Source organism: Scyliorhinus torazame, chromosome 1 (assembly GCF_047496885.1).
Source record: "Scyliorhinus torazame isolate Kashiwa2021f chromosome 1, sScyTor2.1, whole genome shotgun sequence".
NCBI classification, from domain to species: domain Eukaryota; kingdom Metazoa; phylum Chordata; class Chondrichthyes; order Carcharhiniformes; family Scyliorhinidae; genus Scyliorhinus; species Scyliorhinus torazame.
Genome location: NC_092707.1, coordinates 34899265 through 34925872, shown reverse-complemented (window position 1 = coordinate 34925872; position 26608 = coordinate 34899265). Strand labels below are relative to the sequence as shown.

General features: G+C 45.7%; 1 protein-coding gene across 1 annotated transcript in view; it reads left to right on the top strand.

Annotated features, from left to right (window-relative positions):
• LOC140397295 (probable E3 ubiquitin-protein ligase HECTD4) overlaps positions 1-26608 on the top strand; it is a 561188-nt gene that overhangs the window by 347727 nt on the left and 186853 nt on the right. Inside the window, 3 exon segments of the mRNA XM_072486148.1 lie at positions 9433-9574; positions 10133-10299; positions 12194-12340. Of these exon segments, the coding sequence (XP_072342249.1) occupies positions 9433-9574; positions 10133-10299; positions 12194-12340 (456 nt within the window).

Genomic DNA, 26608 nt, shown 5'->3' with positions numbered 1-26608 from the left:
TCAAATCTCTGTCCTTAGTACCACTTCTTTTGTTCATTTTTCTACTATTTAAATCTCCACGAAGGCTGATCAGTTGCTAGCCTTGTTCCTGTTCTCCTTGCCAATTCTGTTATGCCAGCCAACTAAAGTTGGTGGTAGCGCAGTGGTATTGTTGCTGGACTAGTAATCCAGAGACTCCGAGAAATGCTTTGGGGACCCAGGTTCGAATCCCACTATAGCAGATGGTGGAATTAAAGTTCAATAAAACATATGGTTTTAAAAGACCATGAAAACATTATCATGAAACACATCTGGTTCCCTAATGTCCTTTAAGGAAGGAAGCCTGCTATCCTTACTTGGTCTGGCCTACATATGACTCTGGACCCACAGCAATATGATTGACTCTGAAATGGCCGAGCAAGCCACTCCGTTGTATTCAACTGTTCCAAAGAAAACAAGGTTGAATGGAATCAGACGGACCACCCGGCATTGACTCAAAAACCGGAAATGACAATGGCACACTCAGCCGTCGATCCTGCAAAGTCCTCCTTTTTAACACCTGGGCTCTGCCAAAATTGGGAAAACTGGTTCATAGACTAGTCAAGCAACGGCCGGACATCATACCTTACAGATGATGTCCCAGACATCACCGTTCTGGATCACTTCATGCCAGTGGGACAGGACGCAGCAGAGGTGGCAGCACAGTGGCATCCAGTCAGCGGTATACAGTCTATCTGAACATTGAATGTGGACCCCATGAAGTCTCATAGCACCAGGTCAAACGTAGTCAAGGAAATCGGCTGATTGCCACGTCTCGTTCTCCCTGTCAGCTGGAATCAATACTCCTCCATGGTGAATGCAATTGGGGGAAGCACTGAGGGTGACAAGAACACAGAATTAACTCTTGAGTGGGGGGCTTCAATGTCCATCACCAAGAGTGCCTCGGTAGTACCACACTGAGCTGGCATAGCCCCCAGATGGTGAATGCCTGGAACGCGTTGCCAGGGGAGGTTGTGGAAGCAGATACATTAACAGCCTTCAAAAGGCATCTTGACAAATACATGGATAGGATGGGTATAGAAGGGTATGGCACAAGGAAGTGCTGAGGGTTTTGGCCAAGGTTGGTATCATGACCGGTACAGGCTTGGAGGGCTGAAGGGCCTGTTCCTATGCTGTATTGTTCTTTGCTAAAGAACATAGCTGCTATACTGGGACTGTGTCAGGTAGTAAGGGAATCAACAAGAGGGGAAAACATACTTGACCTCACCCTCACCAACTAACCTGCCGCAGATACATCGTCCATGACAGTATCAGTAGGGGTGACCACCACACAGACCTTGTGGAGACAAAGTCACATCCTCACATTGAGGAACCAACACTTCAGTGTGTTGTGTGGCACTACCACCATGCCAAATTGGATCGACCAAACAGATTGAGCAACTCGAGACTGGGCATCCACGAGGCACTGTGAGCCATCAGCAGCAGAATTTTACTTGAGCTTAACATTCTGGCCTAGCATATCCCCCACTCTACCATTACCACCAAGCCAGGGGATCAACCCTGGTTCGATGAAGAGTGCAGGAGGGCATGCCAGGAGCAACACAAGGCATACCTAAAAATGAGGTGCCAACCTGGTGAAGCTACAACACAGGACTACTTGCATGCCAAACAGCGTAAGCAGCAAATAATAGGCAGAGCTGAGCAATTCCACAACCACAGATCAGACCTAAGCTCTACCGTCCTGCCACATCCAGACATGAGTGGTGGACAATTAAACAACTCACTGGAGGAAGGCGGCTCCACAAATATCCCCACCCTCACTGATAGAGGAACCCAGCACATCAGTACATTCGCGACAATCTTCAACCAGAAGAGCTAAAATGGATGATCGATATCTGCCTCCTCTGGAGGTCCTCCGCATAACACATGTCAGCCTTGAGCCAAATTGATTCACTCCACATGATATTAAGATCCTGTCATACCATTCGCCAAGCTGTTCCAGTACATCTGCAACACTTGCATCTATCCGGGTATTTAAATTGCCCAGGTGTATGTCTTGTGCACAAGGAACAGGACAAATCACTCTACTCTCAATTAGCAGTCAAGTAATGGAAGCGATATCAAGCAGCACATACTCAGCAATAATCTGCTCACTTATGCTCAGTTTGGGTTCTAACAGCTCGTGACTTCATTCTGGCATTGGTTCAAGCATGAACAAAAGAGCAGAACCCCAGAGGTGAGATGAGAATGCCTGACCTTGACATCATAGAACAAAGAACATAGAACATTACAGCGCAGTGCAGGCCCTTCGGCCCTCGATGTTGCGCCAACCTGTGAAACCACTCTTAAAGCCCATCTACACTATTCCCTTATTGTCCATATGTCTATCCAATGACCATTTGAATGTCCTTCGTGTTGGCGAGTCCACTACTGTTGCAGGCAGGGCATTCCACACCCTTACTACTCTGAGTAAAGAACCTACCTCTGACATCTGTCTTATATCTATCTCCCCTCAATTTAAAGGTATGTCCCCTCGTGCTAGACATCACCATCCGAGGAAAAAGGATCTCATTGTCCACCCTATCCAATCCTCTGATCAGCTTGTATGCCTCAATTACGTCACCTCTTAACCTTCTCTCTAACGAAAACAGCCTCAAGTCCCTCAGCCTTTCCTCATAAGATCTTCCCTCCATACCAGGCAACATTCTGGTAAATCTCCTCTGCACCCTTTCCAACGCTTCCACATCCTTCCTATAATGCGGCGACCAGAATTGCACCAAATGCGGCCGCACCAGAGTGTTGTATAGCTGCAACATGACCTCATGGCTCCTAAACTCAATCCCTCTACCAATAAAAAGCTAACACACCGTACGCCTCCTTAACAACCCTCTCAACCTGGGTGGCAACTTTCAGGGATCTATGTACATGGACACCGAGATCTCTCTGCTCATCCACACTGCTAAGAATCTTACCATTAGCCCAGTACTCCGTCTTCCTGTTATTCCTTCCAAAATGAATCACCTCACACTTTTCTGCATTAAACTCCATTTGCCACCTCTCAGCCCAGCGCTGCAGCTTATCTATGTCCCTCTGTAACTTGTGACATCCTTCCGCACTGTCCACAACTCCACCGACTTTAGTGTCATCTGCAAATTTACTCACCCATCCTTCTACGCCCTCCTTCAGGTCATTTATAAAAATGACAAACAGCAGTGGCCCCAAAACAGATCCTTGTGGTACACCACTAGTAACTGGACTCCAGTCTGAACATTTCCCATCAACCACCACCCTTTGTCTTCTTCCAGCTAGCCAATTTCTGATCCAAACTGCTAAATCACCCTGAATCCCATGCCTCTGTATTTTCTGCAGTAGCCTACCATGCGGAACCTTATCAAACGCTTTACTGAAATCCATATACACCACATCAACTGCTTTACCCTCATCCACCTGTTTGGTCACCTTCTCAAAGAACTCTATAAGGTTTGTGAGGCATGACCTACCCTTCACAAAACCGTGTTGACTATCTCTAATCAAATTATTCCTTTCCAGATGATTATACATCCTATCTCTTATAAACCTTTCCAAGATTTTGCCCACAACAGAAGTAAGGCTCACTGGTCTATAGTTACCGGGGTTATCTTTACTCCCCTTCTTGAACAAGGGGACAACATTTTCTATCCTCCAGTCTTCTGTCACTATTCCTGTAGACAAAGATGACTTAAAGATCAAGGCCAAAGGCTCAGCAATCTCCTCCCTAGCTTCCCAGAGAATCCTAGGATAAATCCCATCCGGCCCAGGTGGCTTATCTATTTTCACACTTGCCAGAATTGCTAACACCTCCTCCTTATGAACCTCAAGCCCTTCTAGTCTAGTAGCCTGAATCTCAGTATTCTCCTCGACAGCATTGTCTTTTTCCTGTGTGAATACTGACGAAAAATATTCATTTAGCACCTCTCTATCTCCTCAGACTCCAAGCACAACTTCCCACTACTGTCCTTGACTGGCCCTACTCTTACCCTAGTCATTCTTTTATTCCTGACATATCTATAGAAAGCTTTAGGGTTATCCTTGATCCTACCTGCCAAAGACTTCTCATGTCCCCTCCTGGCTCTTCTTAGCTCTCTCTTTAGGCCCTTCCTAGCTAACTTGTAACTCTCGAGCGCCCTAACTGAACCTTCATGTCTCATCTTTACATAAGTCTCCTTCTTCCTCTTGACAAGTGTTTTGACTGCTTTAGTAAACCACGGTTCCCTCACTCGACCACTTTCTCCCTGCCTGACAGGTACATACTTATCAAGGACACGCAGTAGCTGTTCCTTGAACAAGCTCCACATTTCCATTGTGCCCATCCCCTGCAGTTTTCCTCTCCATCCGATGTATCCTAAGTCTTGCCTCATCGCATCATAATTGCCTTTCCCCCGTATATAACTCTTGCCCTGCGGTATATACCTATCCCTTTCCATCACTAAAGTAAACGTAATCAAATTGTGGTCACTATCACCAAGTGCTCACCTACCTCCAAATCTAACACCTGTCCTAGTTCATTACCCAGTACCAAATCCAATGTGGCCTCGCCTCTTGTTGGCCTATCTACATACTGTGTCAGGAAACCCTCCTGCACACATTGGACAAAAACGGACCCATCTGAAGTACTCGAACTACAGCGTTTCCAGTCAATATTTGGAAAGTTAAAGTCCCCCATAACAACTACCCTGTTGTTTTCGCTCCTATCCAGAATCATCTTTGCAATCCTCTCCTCTACATCTCTGGAACTTTTCGGAGGCCTATAGAAAACCCCTAACAGGGTGACCTCTCCTTTCCTGTTTCTAACCTCAGCCCATACTACCTCAGTAGACAAGTCCTCATCAGACGTCTTTTCTGCCACCGTAATACTGTCCTTGACTAACAATGCCACCCCTCCCCCTCTTTTACCACCTTCCCTGAGCTTACTGAAATATCTAAATCCTGGCACCTGCAACAACCATTCCTGTCTCTGCTCTATCCATGTCTCCGAAATGGCCACAACATCGAAGTCCCAGGTACCAACCCATGCCGCAAGTTCACCCACCTTATTCCGGATGCTCCTGGCATTGAAGAAGACACACTTTAAACCACCTTCCTGCCTGCCGGTACACTCCTGCAACTTTGAAACCCTACTCATGACCTCACTACTCTCAACCTGTATACTGGAGCTACAATTCAGGTTCCCAAGCCCCTGCTGAATTAGTTTATACCCTCCCGAAGAGCATTAGCAAATTTCCCCCCCCCCCCCCCCCCCCCCCCAGAATATTGGTACCCCTCTGGTCCGGGCAGCATTTGACAGAGTATGATATGAAGGAATCCTCACAAGGAACTCCACTTGGTGGAGTCATTCCAGGCACAAAGGAAGATGGTTGTGGTGGTTGGAGGTCAATCATTTCTGCCCCAGGACATCACTGCAGGGGTTCCTCCAGTCCTAGGCCCAACCATCTTCAGCTGTTTGATCGATGACCTTCCATCATAAGGACTGAAGTGGGGATGTTCACTGATGACTGCACAATGTTCACCATTCGTGACTTCTCAAATTGAAGCAGTCCATATCCAAATGAAGCAAGACCTGGGCAATATCCAGACTTGGGCCAATAAGTGGCAAGTAACATTTGTGCCACACAAGTGACAGGCAATGACCATCTCCAACAAGTGAGGATCTAACCATCACTCCTTGACATTCAGTGATATTACCATTGCTGAATTCCCCACTGTCAACATCGAGGGTTACATTGACCAGAATATGAACTGAAACTGACTCCCCAAAGCCTGTCCACCATCTGCAAGACACAAGTCGGGAGTGTGCTGGAATACTCTCCGCGTGCCTGAATGAGTGCAGCTCCAACAACATTCAAGAAGCTTGACACCATCCAGGACAAAGCAGCCTGCTTGATTGCTACCCCTCCCATGAACGTTCAATCCCTCCACCAGTGGAGGAGTGGTAGTAGTGTATACCATCGATAAGATGCACTGCAGCAACTCACCCAGGTTCTTGAGGCAGCACCTTCTAAATCCACGACCACTACCATCTAGGAGGACATGGGTAGCAAATACCTGGGAACCCCACCACCTGGAGGTTCCCTCCAAGTCACTCATCACCCTGACTTGGAAATATATCGCCGTTCCTTCGCAATCGCTGGGTCAAAATCCTAGAACTCCCTCTCTAAAGGCACTGTGGGTGTACTTACACCTCCAGGTCTACAGCGATTCAATAAGGCAGCTGACCACCACTTTCTGAAGGCCAAATAGGGATGGGCAATAAGACATAGGAGCAGAATTAGGCCACTCGGCCCATCGGGTCTGCTCCGCTGTGCAACCATGGCTGATATTTTTCTCATCCCCATTCTCCAGCCTTCTCCTCACAACCCCTGATCCCCTTATTGATCAAAAACCGATCTATCTCGGTCTTTTAAAAAAATATTTTTTATTCTCTTTTCACATTTTCTCCCAAATTTGCACCCAACAATAAACAATAATCAGTAACGAATGTAATGTCACTCCCCATATCAATAACAACGATCCCATCCTCCCACCAAACCCCAGACATTGACCCGCATGTTAACATAAACAAATGACAAAAAGGAATCCGGAACCACCCATAGTCACCATTAACACATGCAGTCCCGCGCCCCCCCCAACTCTCCCAACCCCCCTAATGTTCGATGTGATCCAATTCTCGAAAGTTCAGAATGAATAATGCCCATTAATTATAGAATCCCTCCATCCTTCCCCTCAGTTCAAATTTGACCTTTTCAAGCATTAAGAATTCCAACAGATCCCCCTGCCACGCCAGGGCACAGGGTGGAGAGGTTGATCTCCACCCGAACAGGATCCGTCTTCGGGCGATCAACGAGGCAAAGGCTACAACATCTGCTTCCGTGCCTGTTTCCAACCCCGGCTGGTCCGACAACCCGAATATGGCCTCCCGAGGACCCGGGTCCAGTTTCATGTGCACCACTTTCGAGATTACCCTAAACACCTCCTTCCAGTAACCCTCCAGCTTTGGACAGAACCAAAATATATGAACGTGGTTTGCGGCCCCCCCCCCTCAACGTTCACACACATCATCTACCCCTCAAAGAACTGGCTCATCCTCGCCCTTGTAAGGTGCGCTCTGTACACCACCTTCAGCTGTATTAGCCCCAACCTTGCACACGAGGTGGAGGCGTTCACCCTCCAGAGCACCTCACACCAGAACCCCTCTTCCCTACCCTCTCCCAACTCTTCCTCCCAATTTGCCTTCAATCCCGACCCCTTACCCAAACTCTCCTCCATTCTGACCCATTGGGAGTCAACCCCTCTGACCCAGCTCCGTACCTTCTCCACATTCGCCGCCCAGTAATAATACATCCGGTTCGGAAGACCCAAACCCCCTGACTGCCTTCCTCTCTGTAGTAGCCCCTTTTTAATTCTGGCCACCTACCCTCTGCATATGAACGAGGTAACCTCTCTAAAAAATGCCTTTGGCAGGAAAATCGGTAGGCATTGAAAAATAAACGGGAATCGCAGCAGCACATTCATTTTAACTGCCTGTACCTGACCCGCCAATGACAGGGAGACCACCCCACCTTGCCAGATGAGCTTTCACCCTCCCCACCAAACTAGAAATGTTGTACCTACGGAGCGCCCCCCAAATATCTCGAGCAACCTGCACCCCCAGGTATCTAAAGTGAGTCCCTCCTTGGGGAATGGCAGCCCCCCCCCCACCCCTGACCGAGACACCACAAAATATTCACTATTGTCTAGATTTAATTTGTACCCTGAGAAAGACCCAAACACCCGAAGCAGCTCCAGTATTCCCCCTATTGACACACTTGGTTCTGACACATCTATCTCTGTCTTAAAGACACTGTGATTTAGCCTCCACAGCCTTCTGCAACAAAGAGTTCCACAGATTCACCACCCTCTGGCTGAAGAAATTCCTCCTCATCTCTTTTTTAAAGGATTGTTCCTTTAGTCTGAGATGTTGTCCTCTGGTTCTAGTTTTTCCTACAAGTGGAAACATCCTATCCACATCCACTCTATCCAGGCCTCGCAGTATCCTGTAAGTTTCAAGAAGATCCCCCCCATCCTTCTAAACTCCCAACGAGTACAGACCCAGAGTCCTGAACCGTTCCTCATATGACAAGCTCTTAATTCCAGGGATCATTCTTGTGAACCTCCTTGGACCCTTTCCATGGCCAGCACAACCTTAGATACGGGACCCAAAACTGCTCACAATACTCGAAATGGGGTCTGACCAGAATCTTATAAAGCCTCAGAAGTACATCCCTGGTCTTGTATTCTAGCCCTCTCGACATGAATGCTAACATTGCATTTGCCTTCATAACTGCTGACTGAACCTGCACATTAACCTGAAGAGAATCGTGAACAAGGACTCCCAAGATCCTTTGTGCTTCTGATTTCCTAAGCATCTTCCCATTTGGAAAATAGTCTGTGCCTCCATTTCTCCTTCCAAAGTGCATAACCTCACACTTTTCCACATTGTATTCCATCTGCCACTTCTTTGCCCACGCTCCTAGCCTGTCCAAGTCCTGGACTAATAAATGCTGGACTAACCAACCAGTGATGCACACATCTCATAAATTAATTTTAAAAACAGTAACTCACAAGCTCAGCCCAAATAAAATTTGATCAGTAATTGAAGGTTTTTACTGAATGCTTTTTGTTCAGCATTTTCCCCTTCTTGATGTGAGAAGAGCATTGTTAATCTTTTCCACTCTCCCCCAATGGTAGTTCCGCACTTTTTTTTTTTTAGAGTTGCAGTGCTCTCAATGTATCTCAGTTTTTTTAAAAATTCTATGTGCATTTATTGCGCTGGAGAAGGTGGTGGTGTGCTGTCTTCCTGAAGCACTGCAGTCTGTGCAGTCGCAACGCACCCACCTTATTGTTAGGTAGGGAGTTGTTCCAAAATCTTTAGCTAGTGACCAAGAAGAATGGCAATATATTTTCACGTCAGAATATTTTGTAACTTGGGAGGGAACTTGTATGTGATAATGTTCCTGTGGTTGTGCTGGCCTTTGTTCTACTAGGTGGTCACGTCATGTGTTTGGAAGGCACTAAAGGGAAAGAGTTAAAATGATTGAAGATAGGATTTTTCAAAAATCAGTGGGCGAATATTTTTTTTAATAATGGGAGACTACTTGTAACCAAAAGCACTGTTTTTGCTCTTTCCCAAAATGTTTCATCCCTATTAAATACTTTCAACAGATGTTTTTGGGTTGGATTGGAGAGTGTTTGTTTTTCAAAATGCTAAATTTGGGCAAGAGTATGTGTGGAACAGGTACACGTCTTTTGGTGTCAGCCTAGAAATTATTATTGGGGTGCGCACACTTAGTCCATTAAGTATTATTACACATTATTCTACATTAATAGCAGTCATTTCTATGCTACAGATGTCTGAAGGTTTGTCTGCTTTGTTTACAGGAGACGGCATGGGAATAGTCATCGAAGTAGCTCCTTCACTCTGCTTCAATCCCTGACTATTGAGGATAGCCGTGACAAGCCAACATACAGCGTGCTGCTTGGGCAGCTCTTCGCTTTCATTGGGACAAATCCTGACCAGGCCGTAAGTGCGACATCTTTCTTTGTAATTAAACTTTATTTCCAAAATTGTTGGAAAGGTCTGAAATGAACCAATTTAGATAAGGAACATATAAATAATTAGATGTCTGGATGTATTGTGTCAGAATAAATTAAAATATAAAATGCTAAGCTGTTGCAGGATCGACTTTTGGAAATTGTAGGTAATAGGGTAAAATGTGATCTGATGAAAGTTGTGCTCTTCTGTTTTTTTGTTTCTTGAATTGAACATCTTTAACTCAATTATGGCTCCTGTGCATCTGCAATTGTACACATTATCTCACTGGGCTTAAATGTGCCTGAGCTAATTTATCATCATTGCCCTTGAGGACTTGCATACTTAGCAGGTATAATCAATTTTTGATTAAATTCCATTGTACATATATTACTGTCTTCCTATTGATCTATAAGTGCAGCCATTTACCAGTATCAATAATTCATTACTGATGTAATGTTTCAAACTTTTTCATTACCCCATTAAATGAGGATGGAGAGGTTGTCATTGAGAATTAAGGAAACAGCATTCGCACGTTATTTTGTTTAGGTGTCAAGCAGCAGTTTCCTTTTAGCTGCCCAGACCCGATGGCGGCGTGGTAACACGAGAAAACAGGCCCTGGTACACATGCGTGAGCTGTTGACGGCAGCAGTCCGAGTCGGTGGCGTCACTCATTTGGTGGGACCTGTAACCACAGTCCTTCAAGGTGGACCAAGGTGAGATACTGACTGGTTGAATTGTAAACAAAAATTCTTTACAAAGAAACTTGTGACGTGGCAGCACATTGATTTTGTTTCCTATTCTGATAAAAATCTTGAATACTGTATGCCTATCTCTATTTAAAAACACTGGCTTCATACTCAAGATGAAGGGTGTTACTTTGGGTGAAGAGGACGTGGCTGTCTGTTTTCCTCCAATAACATGCCTCAGCCTCAATCTGAAAAAAGCTAGTCTCAACACTAATTCTTTAGCATCTGTCATCCTTGCGCCTGCAGCATGTGTGATTGCTGAATTAATGCCACAGGAATTAAATTGAGAACGCTTCCCCTATTGTCATCTTTAGGTGCTATTGTTAATTGTCTGACTCTCTTCCTGCCTTACCTGAAATTCCGTGTGTGGGTTCTCAACCTGTAGCCAGAGAATCATCGCCTGAGTAAAACTTATTCCGTAAGTGAGAACCTCTTGACGTCTACTGGGGCCAGCAGTCTGTCTTCAGAGAGGGAGCTCTAGATTTATGGTATCGAACTCGGCAGGCTTTATTCTCATTAAAAATAATTTTTGTTTGGTCTGGCCAAGCCAGCATTTGTTGCCAAGCCCTAATTACTTGAACATTTCAGAGGGCTTTTAAGAGTTAACCACGTTGCTGAGGATCTGGATTTGTTTGTAAACCAGACCAGGTGCTGACAGTAGATTTTCTTCCCTGAAGGACATTAGTGAACCAGACGGCCTTTCTTTTTACAACGATCGGCAGTGGTTTCATGGTTGTCATTAGAATTTAAATTCTAAATTTTTTTATTTTTATTGGATTCAAAATTCATCATCTGCCATGGTGGAATCCAAACCTGGGTCCCCAGAGCTGGGTCACTGGATTACCAGTCCAGTGACAATGCCACCGTTTCCCTAAATCTCTGCCTCCCCTGATCGCTCATCGCTGCGGAGAATACTTGTGTGTCCTTTATATGTCTGGATGTGTCCTGGGGAGGTTTTAAGAAGAGAGATCGATAGTTATACTTCCAAATTGCAATTGTGTTAACCGGTTCTTGCAACTTTTTGGAAGGTTTGTTTTATAACAAATTAATTGTCCTGAGTTTATTGAAAGAAGCCTGGTTAAAGTTTCTTTTATTATGGGTACCAGCAGTGAAGGTAAACAATTGGCCACTTTGGTGAGTAAATTAAACTAATGGTATGACTTGTGGAGGAGTGGGGCTAGATCATTTGTGCACACCTCCCATCCTGGTCGTAATACTGGTAATATTACTGCTCCATAATTGTCCAGCTGGGGACTCATTTCCAACTAAGTAAGTTGGATCTCTCTTTATTTCCTAGTTCAGTCTAATGTATTGAATTCCATTTGATGCTCCTTCCAGGTCAAGAACTACCACATCTTACTCAAGTTAAGTTATTGTATGTGATGCTGGGCAACTATTGCCTCTTACTGGCAGGATTGCAAACAGACAATATTAAAAAAGCTTAAGCAAAATTTTCTCGGTAGGAGACAAGGTATCTTGCCCAATTTCATGATAAAATGTTCCTTTTGCCCCTCTATTAAACTTTTTTCCCCATTAGTTACCCCCTTGGTTACTTATGTGGCAAAAAAACATTCTTGAATGAATACTGATGTGTAATCCAGCAATGTGGCACCTAATAGTTTAATAAAAAATCTCCAAGGGCACGTTCCAGAACACCAGTTGATGAACAGGAGAGCAGATAATTGAAGTTTGAAAAACAAATGATTTACAAGATTGTTTGACAAAAATTTCTGTACAAATAAATTTAAGGATTTGCACTTTTTAACAAATAGGATTTAATGCTCGTGTTGGAAGGAAGTTAATTTGCAACTGGCAGACAATGTTGTTTCCCATTGGTAAATATGTATTTCTGTTCTCTCAGGATTGAAGAGCTAACGTGCGGCGGAATGGTGGAACAAGTTCAGGAGGCATTTGGCGAGACCATGACATCAGTTGTTTCACTTTGTGCCCGATATCCAATAGCCTGTGCCAATAGCATCGGCCTACTTTGTACTATACCATACACCAGGTAGGGACCCTGCTTCTCACAGCATTTCAGTGAATTGGGAGCTAAATAATCTATTGGTCCAACCTTTGTTGTACTCTATACATTTAAATCATTTTCAATTAACATAACCAACTATTTAATATTGTGTAGTCTCTGTGGATCTCACCAGTTGCGATATGTTTTTGATAGTGAGTGGTTTATGTGTCCTTATTCCCTCCACTGCCACTAAGTGCAAGGAAGTCATGGAATCCACCATCTGCTCAGTGCCTCTGATACTTAACCACACACTAGCTTTGAATCTACATTTTTCTCTATTTTTCTTCTATCTCCCCTCATGACCCGTCCAAATTCATCTCACCTATGACTGCCACCGTCTTTTCTCACTAAACATGGAGATAATGCAAATCTCCTGGCTAGTTGAAATTGTAAATGCTTTCCTCCCTGTAGGATCTCTTATTTTATCTTCTAATGAGCATTGATAGTCCTGTTGATTGGAGCTATCAAAAATACAACTTTATTGCTAATTATTGACTTGAATACAATTGAATAAGAACTGAATCAAAGCTTAGAAACAAAATGTCAAACAATACATACATAGAACATAGAACAATACAGCGCAGTACAGGCCCTTCGGCCCACGATGATGCACCGAAACAAAAGCCATCTAACCTACACTATGCCATTATCATCCATATGTTTATCCAATAAACTTTTAAATGCCCTCAATGTTGGCGAGTTCACTACTGTAGCAGGTAGGGCATTCCACGGCCTCCCTACTCTTTGCGTAAAGAACCTACCTCTGACCTCTGTCCTATATCTATTACCCCTCAGTTTAAAGTTATGTCCCCTCGTGCCAGCCATATCCATCCGCGGGAGAAGGCTCTCACTGTCCACCCTATCCAACCCCCTGATCATTTTGTATGCCTCTATTAAGTCTCCTCTTAACCTTCTGCTCTCCAACGAAAACAACCTCAAGTCCGTCAGCCTTTCCTCATAAGATTTTCCCTCCATACCAGGCAACATCCTGGTAAATCTCCTCTGCACCCGCTCCAAAGCCTCCACGTCCTTCCTATAATGCGGTGACCAGAACTGTACGCAATACTCCAAATGCGGCCGGACCAGAGTTCTGTACAGCTGCAACATGACCTCCCGACTCCGGAACTCAATCCCTCTACCAATAAAGGCCAACACTCCATAGGCCTTCTTCACAACCCTATCAACCTGGGTGGCAACTTTCAGGGATCTATGTACATGGACACCTAGATCCCTCTGCTCAGCCACACTTTCAAGAACTTTACCATTAGCCAAATATTCCGCATTCCTGTTATTCCTTCCAAAGTGAATCACCTCACACTTCTCTACATTAAACTCCATTTGCCACCTCTCAGCCGAGCTCTGCAGCTTATCTATATCCCTCTGTAACCTGCTACATCCTTCCACACTATCGACAACACCACCGACTTTAGTATCATCTGCAAATTTACTCACCCACCCCTCTGTGCCTTCCTCTAGGTCATTGATAAAAATGACAAACAGCAACGGCCCCAGAACAGATCCTTGTGGTACTCCACTTGTGACTGTACTCCATTCTGAACATTTCCCATCAACCACCACCCTCTGTCTTCTTTCAGCTAGCCAATTTCTGATCCACATCTCTAAATCACCCTTAATCCCCAGCCTCCGTATTTTTTGCAATAGCCTACCGTGGGGAACCTTATCAAACGCTTTGCTGAAATCCATATACACCACATCAACTGCTCTACCCTCGTCTACCTGTTCAGTCACCTTCTCAAAGAACTCAATAAGGTTTGTGAGGCATGACCTACCCTTCACAAAGCCATGCTGACTATCCCTGATCATATCATTCCTATCTAGATGATTATAAATCTTGTCCCCTATAATCCCCTCCAAGACTTTACCCACTACAGACGTGAGGCTCACCGGTCTATAGTTGCCGGGGTTGTCTCTGCTCCCCTTTTTGAACAAAGGGACCACATTTGCTGTCCTCCAGTCCTCTGGCACTATTCCTGTAGCCAATGATGACATAAAAATCAAAGCCAAAGGTCCAGCAATCTCTTCCCTGGCCTCCCATAGAATCCTAGGATAAATCCCATCAGGTCCCGGGGACTTATCTATTTTCAGCCTGTCCAGAATTGCCAACACCTCTTCCCTACGTACCTCAATGCCATCTATTCTATTAGCCTGGGGCTCAGCATTCTCCTCCACAACATTATCTTTTTCCTGAGTGAATACTGACGAAAAATATTCATTTAGTATCTCGCCTATCTCTTCAGACTCCACACACAATTTCCCATCCCTGTCCTTGACTGGTCCTACTCTTTCCCTAGTCATTCGCTTATTCCTGACATACCTATAGAAAGCTTTTGGGTTTTCCTTGATCCTTCCTGCCAAATACTTCTCATGTCCCCTCCTTGCTCGTCTTAGCTCTCTCTTTAGATCCTTCCTCGCTACCTTGTAACTATCCATCGCCCCAACCGAAACTTCACACTTCATCTTCACATAGGCCTCCTTCTTCCTCTTAACAAGAGATTCCACTTCCCTGGTAAACCACGGTTCCCTCGCTCGACGCCTTCCTCCCTGTCTGACCGGTACATACTTATCAAGAACACGCAGTAGCTGATCCTTGAACAAGCCCCACTTATCCAGTGTGCCCAACACTTGCAGCCTACTTCTCCACCTTATCCCCCCCAAGTCACGTCTAATGGCATCATAATTGCCCTTCCCCCAGCTATAACTCTTGCCCTGCGGTGTATACTTATCCCTTTCCATCATTAACGTAAACGTCACCGAATTGTGGTCACTGTCCCCAAAGTGCTCTCCTACCTCCAAATCCAACACCTGGCCTGGTTCATTACCCAAAACCAAATCCAACGTGGCCTCGCCTCTTGTTGGCCTGTCAACATATTGTTTCAGGAAACCCTCCTGCACACACTGTACAAAAAACGACCCATCTATTGTACTCTAACTATATCTTTTCCAGTCAATATTTGGAAAGTTAAAGTCTCCCATAATAACTACCCTGTTACTTTCGCTCATATCCAGAATCATCTTCGCCATCCTTTCCTCTACATCCCTAGAACTATTAGGAGGCCTATAAAAAACTCCCAACAGGGTGACCTCTCCTTTCCTGTTTCTAACTTCAGCCAATACTACCTCGGAAGAAGAGTCCCCATCTAGCATCCTCTCCGCCACCGTAATACTGCTCTTGACTAGCAGCGCCACACCTCCCCCTCTTTTGCCTCCTTCTCTGAGCTTACTAAAACACCTAAACCCCGGAACCTGCAACATCCATTCCTGTCCCTGCTCTATCCATGTCTCCGAAATGGCCACAACATCGAAGTCCCAGGTACCAACCCACGCTGCCAGTTCCCCTACCTTGTTTCGTATACTCCTGGCATTGAAGTAGACACACTTCAAACCACCTACCTGAACGCTGGCCCCCTCCTGCGACGTCAAATCTGTGCTCCTGACCTCTATACTCTCATTCTCCCTTACCCTAAAACTACAATCCAGGTTCCCATGCCCCTGCTGCATTAGTTTAAACCCCCCCAAAGAGCACTAACAAATCTCCCCCCCCAGGATATTTGTGCCCCTCAGGTTCAGATGTAGACCATCCTGTCTGTAGAGGTCCCACCTTCCCCAGAAAGAGCCCCAGTTATCCAAAAATCTGAAACCCTCCCGCCTGCACCATCCCTGTAGCCACGTGTTTAAATGCTCTCTCTCCCTATTCCTCATCTCACTATCACGTGGCACGGGCAACAACCCAGAGATAACAACTCTGTTTGTTCTAGTTCTGAGCTTCCATCCTAGCTCCCTGAAAGCCTGCCTGACATCCTTGTCCCCTTTCCTACCTATGTCGTTGGTGCCAATGTGGACCACGACTTGGGGCTGCTCCCCCTCCCCCTAAGGACCCGGAAAACACGATCCGAGACATCACGTACCCTTGCACCTGGGAGGCAACATACCAAACGTGAGTCTCTCACGCTCCCACAAAATCTCCTATCTGTGCCCCTGACTATAGAGTCCCCAATTACTAATGCTCTGCTCCTCTCCCCCCTTCCCTTCTGAGCAACAGGGACAGACTCCGTGCCAGAGGCCCGTACCCCATGGCTTACCCCTGGTAAGTCGTCCCCCCCACAAGTATCCAAAGCGGTATACTTGTTTCTCAGGGGAACGACCGCAGGGGATCCCTGCACTGACTGTTTTTTCCCAGTCCCTCTTACAGTTACCCACCTATCTCCAATCTTTGGTGTAACTAATTCCCTGAAGCTGCTATCTATGACCCCTTCTGCCTCCCGAATGATCCGAAGTTCTTCCAACTCCAGCTCCAGTTCCCTAACTCGGTCTTGGAGGAGCTGGAGATGGCAGCACTTCCTGCAGGTAAAATCAGCAGGGACACTAACTGCATCCCTCACCTCAAACATCCTGCAGGAGGAACATTGTACTCCCTTCCCTGCCATTCCTCTAACTTTCTACCAAGATCTGGCTAACAACTAAATTAAATTTTTATAAAAAATAATAATAATATAATAAAAATATGGTACTTACCTCAGACCAATGGGTTTTATTATTAGGTTAGAGGAGGAGGGCGGGTGGGAGACACTACACGTGTAGTGTCTCGGGTTTCCTCTCCACCAGAATTTATTGGTGAGGGTCTTCCCAGACGTCCGCGGGTCGACTTCCTGATCCCGCCTAAAAAACTAATTTAAAGAAAAGAGAAAAAGTCTCAGCTCCTGCTGAAACTGACTCACCACTCACCAGCTGCTCTCACGCCGCCGAAATCGACTGGCCTGCCCCTGCAAAGAGAAGTGCTTTTAAAGGTTGACTTACCTCCCAGCACCCTCCTTCCGCAATGCTCCCGCTGAAACTGACTAACCAGCTGCTCTCACGCCGCCGAAATCGACTGGCCTGCCCCTGCAAAGAGAAGTGCTTTTAAAGGTTGACTTACCTCCCAGCACCCTCCTTCCGCAATGCTCCCGCTGAAACTGACTAACCAGCTGCTCTCACGCCGCCGAAATCGACTGGCCTGCCCCTGCAAAGAGAAGTGCTTTTAAAGGTTGACTTACCTCCCAGCACCCTCCTTCCACAATGCTCCCGCTGAAACTGACTAACCAGCTGCTCTCACGCCGCCGAAATCGACTGGCCTGCCCCTGCAAAGAGAAGTGCTTTTAAAGGTTGACTTACCTCCCAGCACCCTCCTTCCGCAATGCTCCCGCTGAAACTGACTAACCAGCTGCTCTCACGCCGCCGAAATCGACTGGCCTGCCCCTGCAAAGAGAAGTGCTTTTAAAGGTTGACTTACCTCCCAGCACCCTCCTTCCGCAATGCTCCCGCTGAAACTGACTAACCAGCTGCTCTCACGCCGCCGAAATCTTTGTTCACGAGTTTGATCCTTGTTTTGCCACAAGGATCAAACTCGTGGCAAAACAAACATTAAATATCAAAGCATAAAGAAATCACCTTAAACACAAACAAACAGATAGATGATCCAAGAATTCAGGAATGAAACCTTGACCACGGGGTCTTTAAGAGAATTCTTATCAATGGTCTAATCCCTCATTTACTCTTATCGATTTCTAATTCTCAGCTGAGACTTCCTGATTTGTTCAAATAGATGCCTGTTACTTCGAGGATGATTTATTAATCAAACATTGGCCATTACTTAAGATTGACTGGTGTCCATCAAGGTTAATTCAGTGTGACTTCCGGTGACGGCGGGCGGGAGGCAGCCGCACAATGGAGGGCTCCCGTTCGGCAACGGCATTTTCGGGGCTTTAAGCCCGGTCCCAGGGTCCGCGGAGGCGGCAAAAGCAGGGAGAAGGCACGGAGGAGGCACAGAGAAGACACAGGAGGAAAAAAAGAACAAAGAAAAATGTCGAGGGTGAGCAAGAAAACGGCCGGAAAAAAAACAGCTGGAGGTCCGTCGGGGAGTGGAAAGGTCACCGCGGGGTCACCAAGGAAAATGGAGGCTGGAGCACCAGGGAAGGCCGCACTGCTTACAGCTGAAGAAATAACTAAGGTGATGGCTGCGGAATTTGAAAAGCAGTTGGCGCAGATTGCGAAATGCATGGAGACGGTGAGGAAGGAGATGAGGGAGGCTTTGAGTGTGCTGGTGGAGGAGGCGGTTTCAGTGTGAGGACGGAGGTGGCGAGCGCAGTGGTGGAGGTGCAAGAGCAAGGGGAGGCGCTGAAGGAAGTGGAGGAGACGTTATTGCAGCACGGTGATCAACTTGCCTCGATGGGGAAAGAGATGCGGAAGGTGATGGATACTAACAAGGATCTGCGAGGAAAAATGGAAGACCTGGAAAACAGATCCAGGCGACAGAATTTGAGGATTGTGGGGCTGCCCGAAGGAGTTGAAGGACCGAAGCCGACTGAGTATTTTGCCGCGATGCTGGCAAAACTATTGGGGGAGGGGGAGGATCCCTCCCGATATGAACTGGATCGGGCTCATCGGTCGTGGAGGCCTGTACCAAAGGCGAGTGAGCCGCCAAGGGCAGTGACTCTGTGCTTCCGTCGGTACAGGGTGAAGGAGAAGGTCCTGAGCTGGGCCAAGCAGAAGCGGGTGGTGCAGTGGGCTGGAGCATGTATACGTGTATACCAGGACTTTACAGTGGAGCTGGCAAGGAGGCGGGCTGCCTTCAACCGGGCGAAGAGGGCACTGTACATTAGCAAGGTGCGGTGCGGCATTGTATATCCAGCGAAGCTGAGGGTGACTTACAAGCTCAGGGACTTTTATTTTGGAACGGTGGAAGCAGCGGAGGAGTTTGCGAAAGCAGTAGGACTGTGGCAGAACTGACAAATTGGGGAATGGCCATGTGCTGATGTAACCTCATGATTGTATTTTCTTCTTTTTTTGTATCACTGCGCGCGGGTGTAGAGATTAAAGGAGCCAATGTTGTATATATTTGGACAAGGGAAGGGACGGGACTTTCACTCGAAATAAGGGTTCTTTGGGGTGTAGGTGGATATGCGGGGTTTGTGTGCTAAAAGGGGATCTTTGGGCTTTCCTAGAGCCGGGCAAGTGGGAAAGGGACCCGGGTGGGGGCCTCCACGCTGGCCGGTTTAAGCCGTCCAGTGAACGGGAGTGAGGTGGGGGGAGGGGCTGCGGCCATCGGAGCCTGGCAGAACAGGGTCCGAGTGGTCTAGCCGGGGTAGAAAGTTGGGGGGAAGGAACCGAGGTTCGGAGGAGGAGTTTTACAAGAGGCAGTGGACGGGAGGAGCTGGAGACCTGCGGTGGGGGGGTTGGCGGGGGGGGGGGGGGGGGGGAAGAGAGAGCTGTGTAAGATTAAGGGTGACTACGGGTAATCCCTGATTCCTTTTTGTCATTTGTTTATGTAAACATGCGGGTTGAGGTTCGGGGGTTGGTGGGTAGATGGGATCGTTGTTATTATGGGTGACAAAACACAAATTTCTTTACCCGTCAGTCTGGCCTCAATAAAAGTCGAGATGGATTTGCAGGTACAGCATTAGTTATTTTATTTGACTTGCAAGCCTGACTCAGTTCACAGCAGTACAAAACACATATTGCTTTCTGTACCTCCGGAATCGAGTGAGTCTGTAGGACAAAGGAATCTCTACTGATACACACAAATGGCATCAAGTTTCACATACACGATTCCCATAGGTCATCCTATACCCCTCCTGACCTGGCCATACATCCTAATTGGCTCACTTCCAATCCCTTCCTCTGGCCGCCTATTACCCAGCATCCTTTTCCCATCTGTAGCTGGACACACCTCCTAATGACGAATGTGATATAAAATAATTGTTTTAGAGATATTAGTTACTGTAATGTAGAGATAGGCCAGTCTCATTTTGGTGAGTTCACAGACAAAGGATTTCAGAACGCATGGCAAAGCAAGGAGGAGGTGTGTCCAGCTACGGAGGGGAAAAGGATGCTGGGTATTAGGGGGCCAGAGGAAGGGATTGGAAGTGAGCCAATTAGGATGTATGGCCAGGTCAGGAGGGGTATAGGATGACCTATGGGAATCGTGTATGTGAAACTTGATGCCATTTGTGTGTATCAGTAGAGATTCCTTTGTCCTACAGACTCACTCGATTCCGGAGGTACAGAAAGCAAGATGTGTTTTGTACCGCTGTGAACTGAGTCAGGCTTGCAAGTCAAATAAAATAACTAATGCTGTACCTGCAAATCCATCTCGACTTTTATTGAGGCCAGACTGACGGGTAAAGAAATTTGTGTTTTGTCATGGGGACTGACATATCTTGCTGATTATTGTTTATTGTTGATGGATGAAAATGTGAAAAAGGTGAATTTTTTTTAAAAAATTGTTTTTAAAGGTTAATTCAGTGTCCACGTGCGCAGCCTCATGAGAATAGGTTTCTCATGCCACTGCTGGCCATTGACATTGCTGTAACTGATTAGTTGACACACCCTTATTGCTAAATACACTGAAATACAATTGTCTATTCATTGTTTCAGAGAATGTTTCATATAATGTCTTAAGTTTCAACAGACAAGACACTACCCGTACCAGCCTCCCCGAACAGGCGCCGGAATGCTAGGGGCTTTTCACGGTGACTTCATTTGAAGCCTACTTGTGACAATAAGCAATTTCATTCATTTATTCACTAGAGTTCCATAGTTAATTCATTACCTGAAACAATGTATTTTCACAGTCAAGGCATTTTAAATAATTTCACTCTTTAGCTATGCATTCAATTAACACCTAAAACCATGAATAAAGCAATGAATCAATAAATTAATAATCTATCACTTCCCTAAGTTACTGTCCTCTTTCTAAATCACCCCCCAAAAACCCACCATAGACCTCTGTTTCCTGGAAATCAACAATCTCACCAGTAACCTCCATTTTCTTGCCAAAGTCTTTGAACATTTTGTTACCTCTCAAATGCAAGTCCATCTTTCCATTCATGTTTCAATCTCTCCAATCAGGTTTCTGCTTCTGTCCCTGCGATAGCACTAAAACGGCACATACCAAGGTCACAAATGCTATCCTGTGTAACTGTTGAAGAATTATTTTGGTATGTAGTTTTGGTTCCTTATTCAAGGAAGGATATAAATGTATTGTAGACCATCCAGAGGAGATTTACTCGGTTAATACTTGGGATTAGTGGTTTCTCTTCTGAGGATAGGTTGGACTGGCAGGGCTTGTTTCCACTGGAGTTGAGAAAAGTTGTGGGGCGACTTGATAAGATCCTGACAAGGTGGACATTGGGGATGGGTCCAGAACTAGGAGCACTGTTTTAAAATTAGGGGTCGCCCTTGTAGGACAGAGATGAGAATTGTTTTCTGAGGGTTGTGGGACTTTGGAACCCTGCTTCAGAAAGTGGTGGGAGCGGGACTATTGAATATTTTTAAGGCAGGGATTGATAGATTCCTGTTAGGCATGGGACCAAAGATTATCAGAGGTAGATGGGAATATGGAACTCAACGCAGCCAAATCAGCCATGATCTTGTTGAATGGCAGAACAACTTGAGGGGCTAAATAACCCACTTCTCCTATTTTCTATGTTCATTGTTTGTCCTTTGCAACACTGCAGACTTTGAAACTGTTGACCACCACCTCCAAATGCCTCTCTTCTGTTGTCTAGCTTAGTAGGAAAACGCTAACTATTAACTATCTATTTGTAGCAAGATTATTTCCAGCAATGGTTTAACTTCCCATCTGTGTACCTATTTATTTTATTTTTTATTCATTCATGGGTTGTGGGTATTGCTGGTAATAATTCTCCTACTTTTCCTTGATTAGGTGGTGGTGGACCACCTTGTTGGACAATTGCAGTCCATGTGTTGCAGGTGCACTCAAATGCTATTCGATAAGAGAGTTCCAGGATTTGACCAAGCAATGGTGAAGGAATAGTGATACAATTCCAAGTCAGTGTATCTTGCAGGTGTTTGTGAACTGTGACCCCACTGCCTTTGTTCTTACAACCTGTAGAGGTTGCGAGTTAAGAAGCTGCTGTCGATGTAATCTTGGTGAATTGTTGCAATGTATCTTGTAAATTGGCGCACATTACAGTCATTGTGCACCAATGGTGGAGTTGACATTCACGGTGGTGGATGGGTTGCCGGCAAGTGGACTGAATTGTCCTTGATGATGTCAAGCTTCTTGGGAGTTGTTGGAGCTGCACTCGTCCATATAAGTGGGAAGCATTCCATCGCACTGATGATTGGTGCTTTATACCTACTGGAAAAGCATTGGGCAGTCAGGAGGTGTGTTACTCCCTGCAGGCGTTGACCTACACTTACAGTCACAATATTAATGTGGCTGGTTCAGTTCAGCTTCTGGTCAATAGTAACCACCACCCTGCATCCCCAACCCCTGATGCTGTTAGTGGGGGATTGAGCGATAGTAATGCCATTGACTGTAAATAGGAGGTGGTAAGATTCTCTCCTGTTGGAGATGACCTGGCATTTTGTGATACAAATGCTACTTGCCCATTATCAATCCAAGCCTGAATGTTGTCCAGTCTTGCCTGCGAACAAGGAATGCCTCCATATTTGAGGTGAGGCAACAAATGGTACTGTTCAGTCAACAGCCAAACACCCCCGTTTCTGACCTTGTTAATGAGGAAAGGTCATTGATTCAACTGCTGAATATGTTTGGGCCTAGGTAACTGCACTGAGGAACTCCTGGTGACAATGCTTGAATCCATCATCAAGGACTTTATAGCGGAACATTTAGAAAGCAATGGCAGGATCAGTCAGAGTCAGCATGGATTTATGAAGGGAAAATCATGCTTGACAAATCTGTTGGAATTTTTTGAAGATGTAACCAGTACAGTTGACAAGGGGGAGCCAATCGATGTGGTATATTTGGATTTTCAGAAGGCGTTTGATAAAGTCCCGCATAAGAGATTATTGTGTAAAATTAAAGCGCATTGGATTGTGGGAAATGTATTGAGGTGGATAGAAAACTGATTGGCAGAGAAGAAACAAAGAGTAGGGATTAATGAGTCCTTTTCAAATTGGCACGCAGTAAACAGTGGGGTACCACAGGGATCGATGCTGGGACCCCAGCTATTCACAATATATATTAATGATTTGGATGAGGAACAAAATGTAACATCTCAAAATTTGCAGATGATACCAGGTTAGCTGGGAGAGTGAATTGTAACAAGGATGCAGGGATCCTACAGCATGATCTGGGCAGGTTGGGCGAGTGGGCAAATCAATGGCAGATGCAGTATAATTTGGATAAGTGTGAGGTTATTCACTTTGGAAGCAAAAACAGGAAGGCAGATTACTACTTGAATGGTTGTAAATTGGGAGTGGGGAGTGTGCAGCGGGACCTGGGTGTCCTTGTGCACCAGTCGCTGAAGGTAAGCATGCAGGTGCAAAAGGCGGTAAAGAAGGCTAATGTATGTTGGCCTTCATTGTGAGAGGTTTTGAGTAGAGAAGCAGGGATGTGTTGCTGCAATTATACAGGGCCTTGGTGAGGCCACACCTGGGAAATTGTGTGCCGTTTTGGTCTCCTTCTCTGAGGAAGGATGTTCTTGCTCTCGAGGGAGTGTAGCGATGGTTTACCAGACTGATTCCAGGGATGGCGGGACTGTCATATGAGGAGTGATTGACTGATAATAATAATCGCTTATTGTCACCATTAGGCTTCGATGAAGTTACTGTGAAAAGCCCCTAGTCGCCACATTCCGGCGCCTGTTCGGGGAGGCCGGTACAGGAATGGAACCCGCACTGCTGGCATTGCTCTGCATTGCAAGCAAGCTATTTAGTCCGCTGCGCTAGACCAGACTAGGTAGGGATTGTTCTCGCTGGAGTTCAGAAGAATGAGGGGGGATCTCATAGAGACTTACAAAATTTTAACGGGACTAAACAGGGTAGATGCAGGGAAGATGTTACCAATGATGGGTGTGTCCAGAACCAGGGGTCACAGTCTGAGGATTCAGGGTAAACCATTTTGGACAGAGATGAGGAGACATTTCTTCATCCAAAGAGTGGTGAGCCTGTGGAATTCATTACCACAGGAAGTAATTGACGCTAAAACTTTGAACATATTCAAGAGGCGGCTAGATATATCACTTGGGGAGAATGGGATCAAAAGCTATGGGGAGAAAGCAGGATTAGGCTATAAATTGGATGATCAGCCATGATCGTGTTGAATGGCAAAGCAGGCTCAAAGGGCCAAAACGCCCCCTCCTGCTCCTATCTTCTATGTATCCGGGGCTCCCAACAACTATAGCATCTTTTTTGTGCCCTGTATTACTCTCCAGTGGAAAGTTGTCCCCAATTCCCATTGACTTCAGTTTGCTTAGAGCTCCTTAATACCATACACCGTAAACAGCTGCCCTATGTCAAGGTCATTCACTCTTTTCTCACCTGTGGAATTCTGTTTTTTTGCCATGTTTGGACTAGATCTGGAGCTGAGTGTGGCATGGTGGCACAGTGGTTAGCATTGCTGTCTCACAGTGCCAGTGACCTGGCCTTGATTGTCTGTGCACTTTCTCCATGTGCTGCGTGGGTTTCCTCTGGGTGCTCCGGTTTCCTCCCACAATCCAAAGCTGTGCTAGTTAGGTGGAGTTATGGGGATAGGGTGGTGGAGTAGGCCTAGGTAGGGTGCTTTTTTTGAAGAGTCAGTGCAGACTCGATACACCAAAAGGCCTCCTTCGGCACTGTAGGGATTCTATGGTTCTAAGAGTGACCATGGTGGAACCCAAACCTGGCATTGCTGAGCAGGATTTTGGTGAGTAAATGCTGCTTGATAGCACTGTAGATGACGTATTCTGTCGCATCGTTGATGTTTAAAAATAGACCGATAGACCTATAATTGGCCAGATTGGATTTTGTAAAAGCATTACATAACTGGGAAATTTTCCACTTGGTTGGGTAGAGACTAGTGTTGCAGCTGTACCGAAACAACCTAGCTCGAGGTACAGCTGGTTCTGTAGCACACGTCTTCAGAAGTATAGCCGGGAATTGCCAGGGCCATAATCTTTAATATATCCAGCACACTTAGTAACTTATTTTTAAGCTGCCGATGAGCTGCTCATCTCAGAAGGAGGCCAAAGGGATCTTCCACTGTCACTTCTAGCTGAAGATGGTTGCAAACACTTCAACCTTGTCTCTTTTGCTTTCACATGCTATGCTCTGTCATCGTTGAGAATGCGGATATTCATGGAGCTGTCTCCTGTTGTATTTTACTTCTCCAGCCCCACCTGAGTTCCATCCTTACCCCTGCTCTTCCTCGTCTTTGCTGCCCTTTGGTGACATCATCCAATGAAACAACATCAAGTTCAACATCTATTTTGCAGCAACCAGCTCTATCTTTTTGGTGTGAATATCTAGTTCATATGTTTTAGAATATAACTTTGAGGAATTAAAAGATTAAATAAAATGGAGAAAAGCCTGGTTAAGAAGCTGATAAGTAACCTTAATGTAAAGCTAGATCAAACAAACCTGGTGTTTATCTCAAGGTCAGAATTGGAAGTGAATGGAAGCTTAAACAATGGGTGACCAATCTCTGGACCTCTTAGTGGAACCAGGGTGTCTGGAGATAGGACAGTTACATCCATCAGGAATATAAATTATTCACATGGGTTACAGTATCAAAGAGTTGTGTTGAAGGCAAAATAATATGTTTACATTTCTGTTTGAGACTATTCTAAAGCATGCCATGTTGTCATAAAGATGGTAAGACGTCTTACAACACCAGGTTAAAGTCCAACAGGTTTGTTTTAAACACTATCTTTCGGAGCACTGCTCCTTCCTCAGGTGAATGAAGAGGTATGTTCCAGAAACATATATATAGACAAATTCAAAGATGCAAGACAATGCTTAGAATGCGAGCATTTGCAGTTAATTAAGTGTTTACAGAGAGAGGGTTAACCCCAGGTTAAAGAGGTGTGAATTGTCTCACGCCAGTCCTGGAGCAGTGCTCCGAAAGCTAGTGTTTAAAACAAACCTGTTGGACTTTAACCTGGTGTTGTAAGACTTCTTACTGTGCTCAGCCCAGTCCAACGCCGGCATCTCCATGTCATAAAGATGAGCTGTGGCAGAGGAGAAGGTTATGTTGTTTAAGTTATTTGAGTGTTTGTCAGAAACATGTAGTTGCAGTTTCACTTTGGTGTAGATTCCATCTCACTAGATTGAGAGAGCCAGCAGGAGATGCTTGTTAGTCAGGCCTGCATTTTAAGCAGAGACAATACTAACTGTCATTCATCATGCAGAGCAGGGATGGGGCTTGTGCTCAGTTTGAGTTTTGAGAGTGGAAAAAACAGCTGGAAGATTTTCCTAGTTTGCAGCTAGTGGAAGAAGTCTACAGTGGTC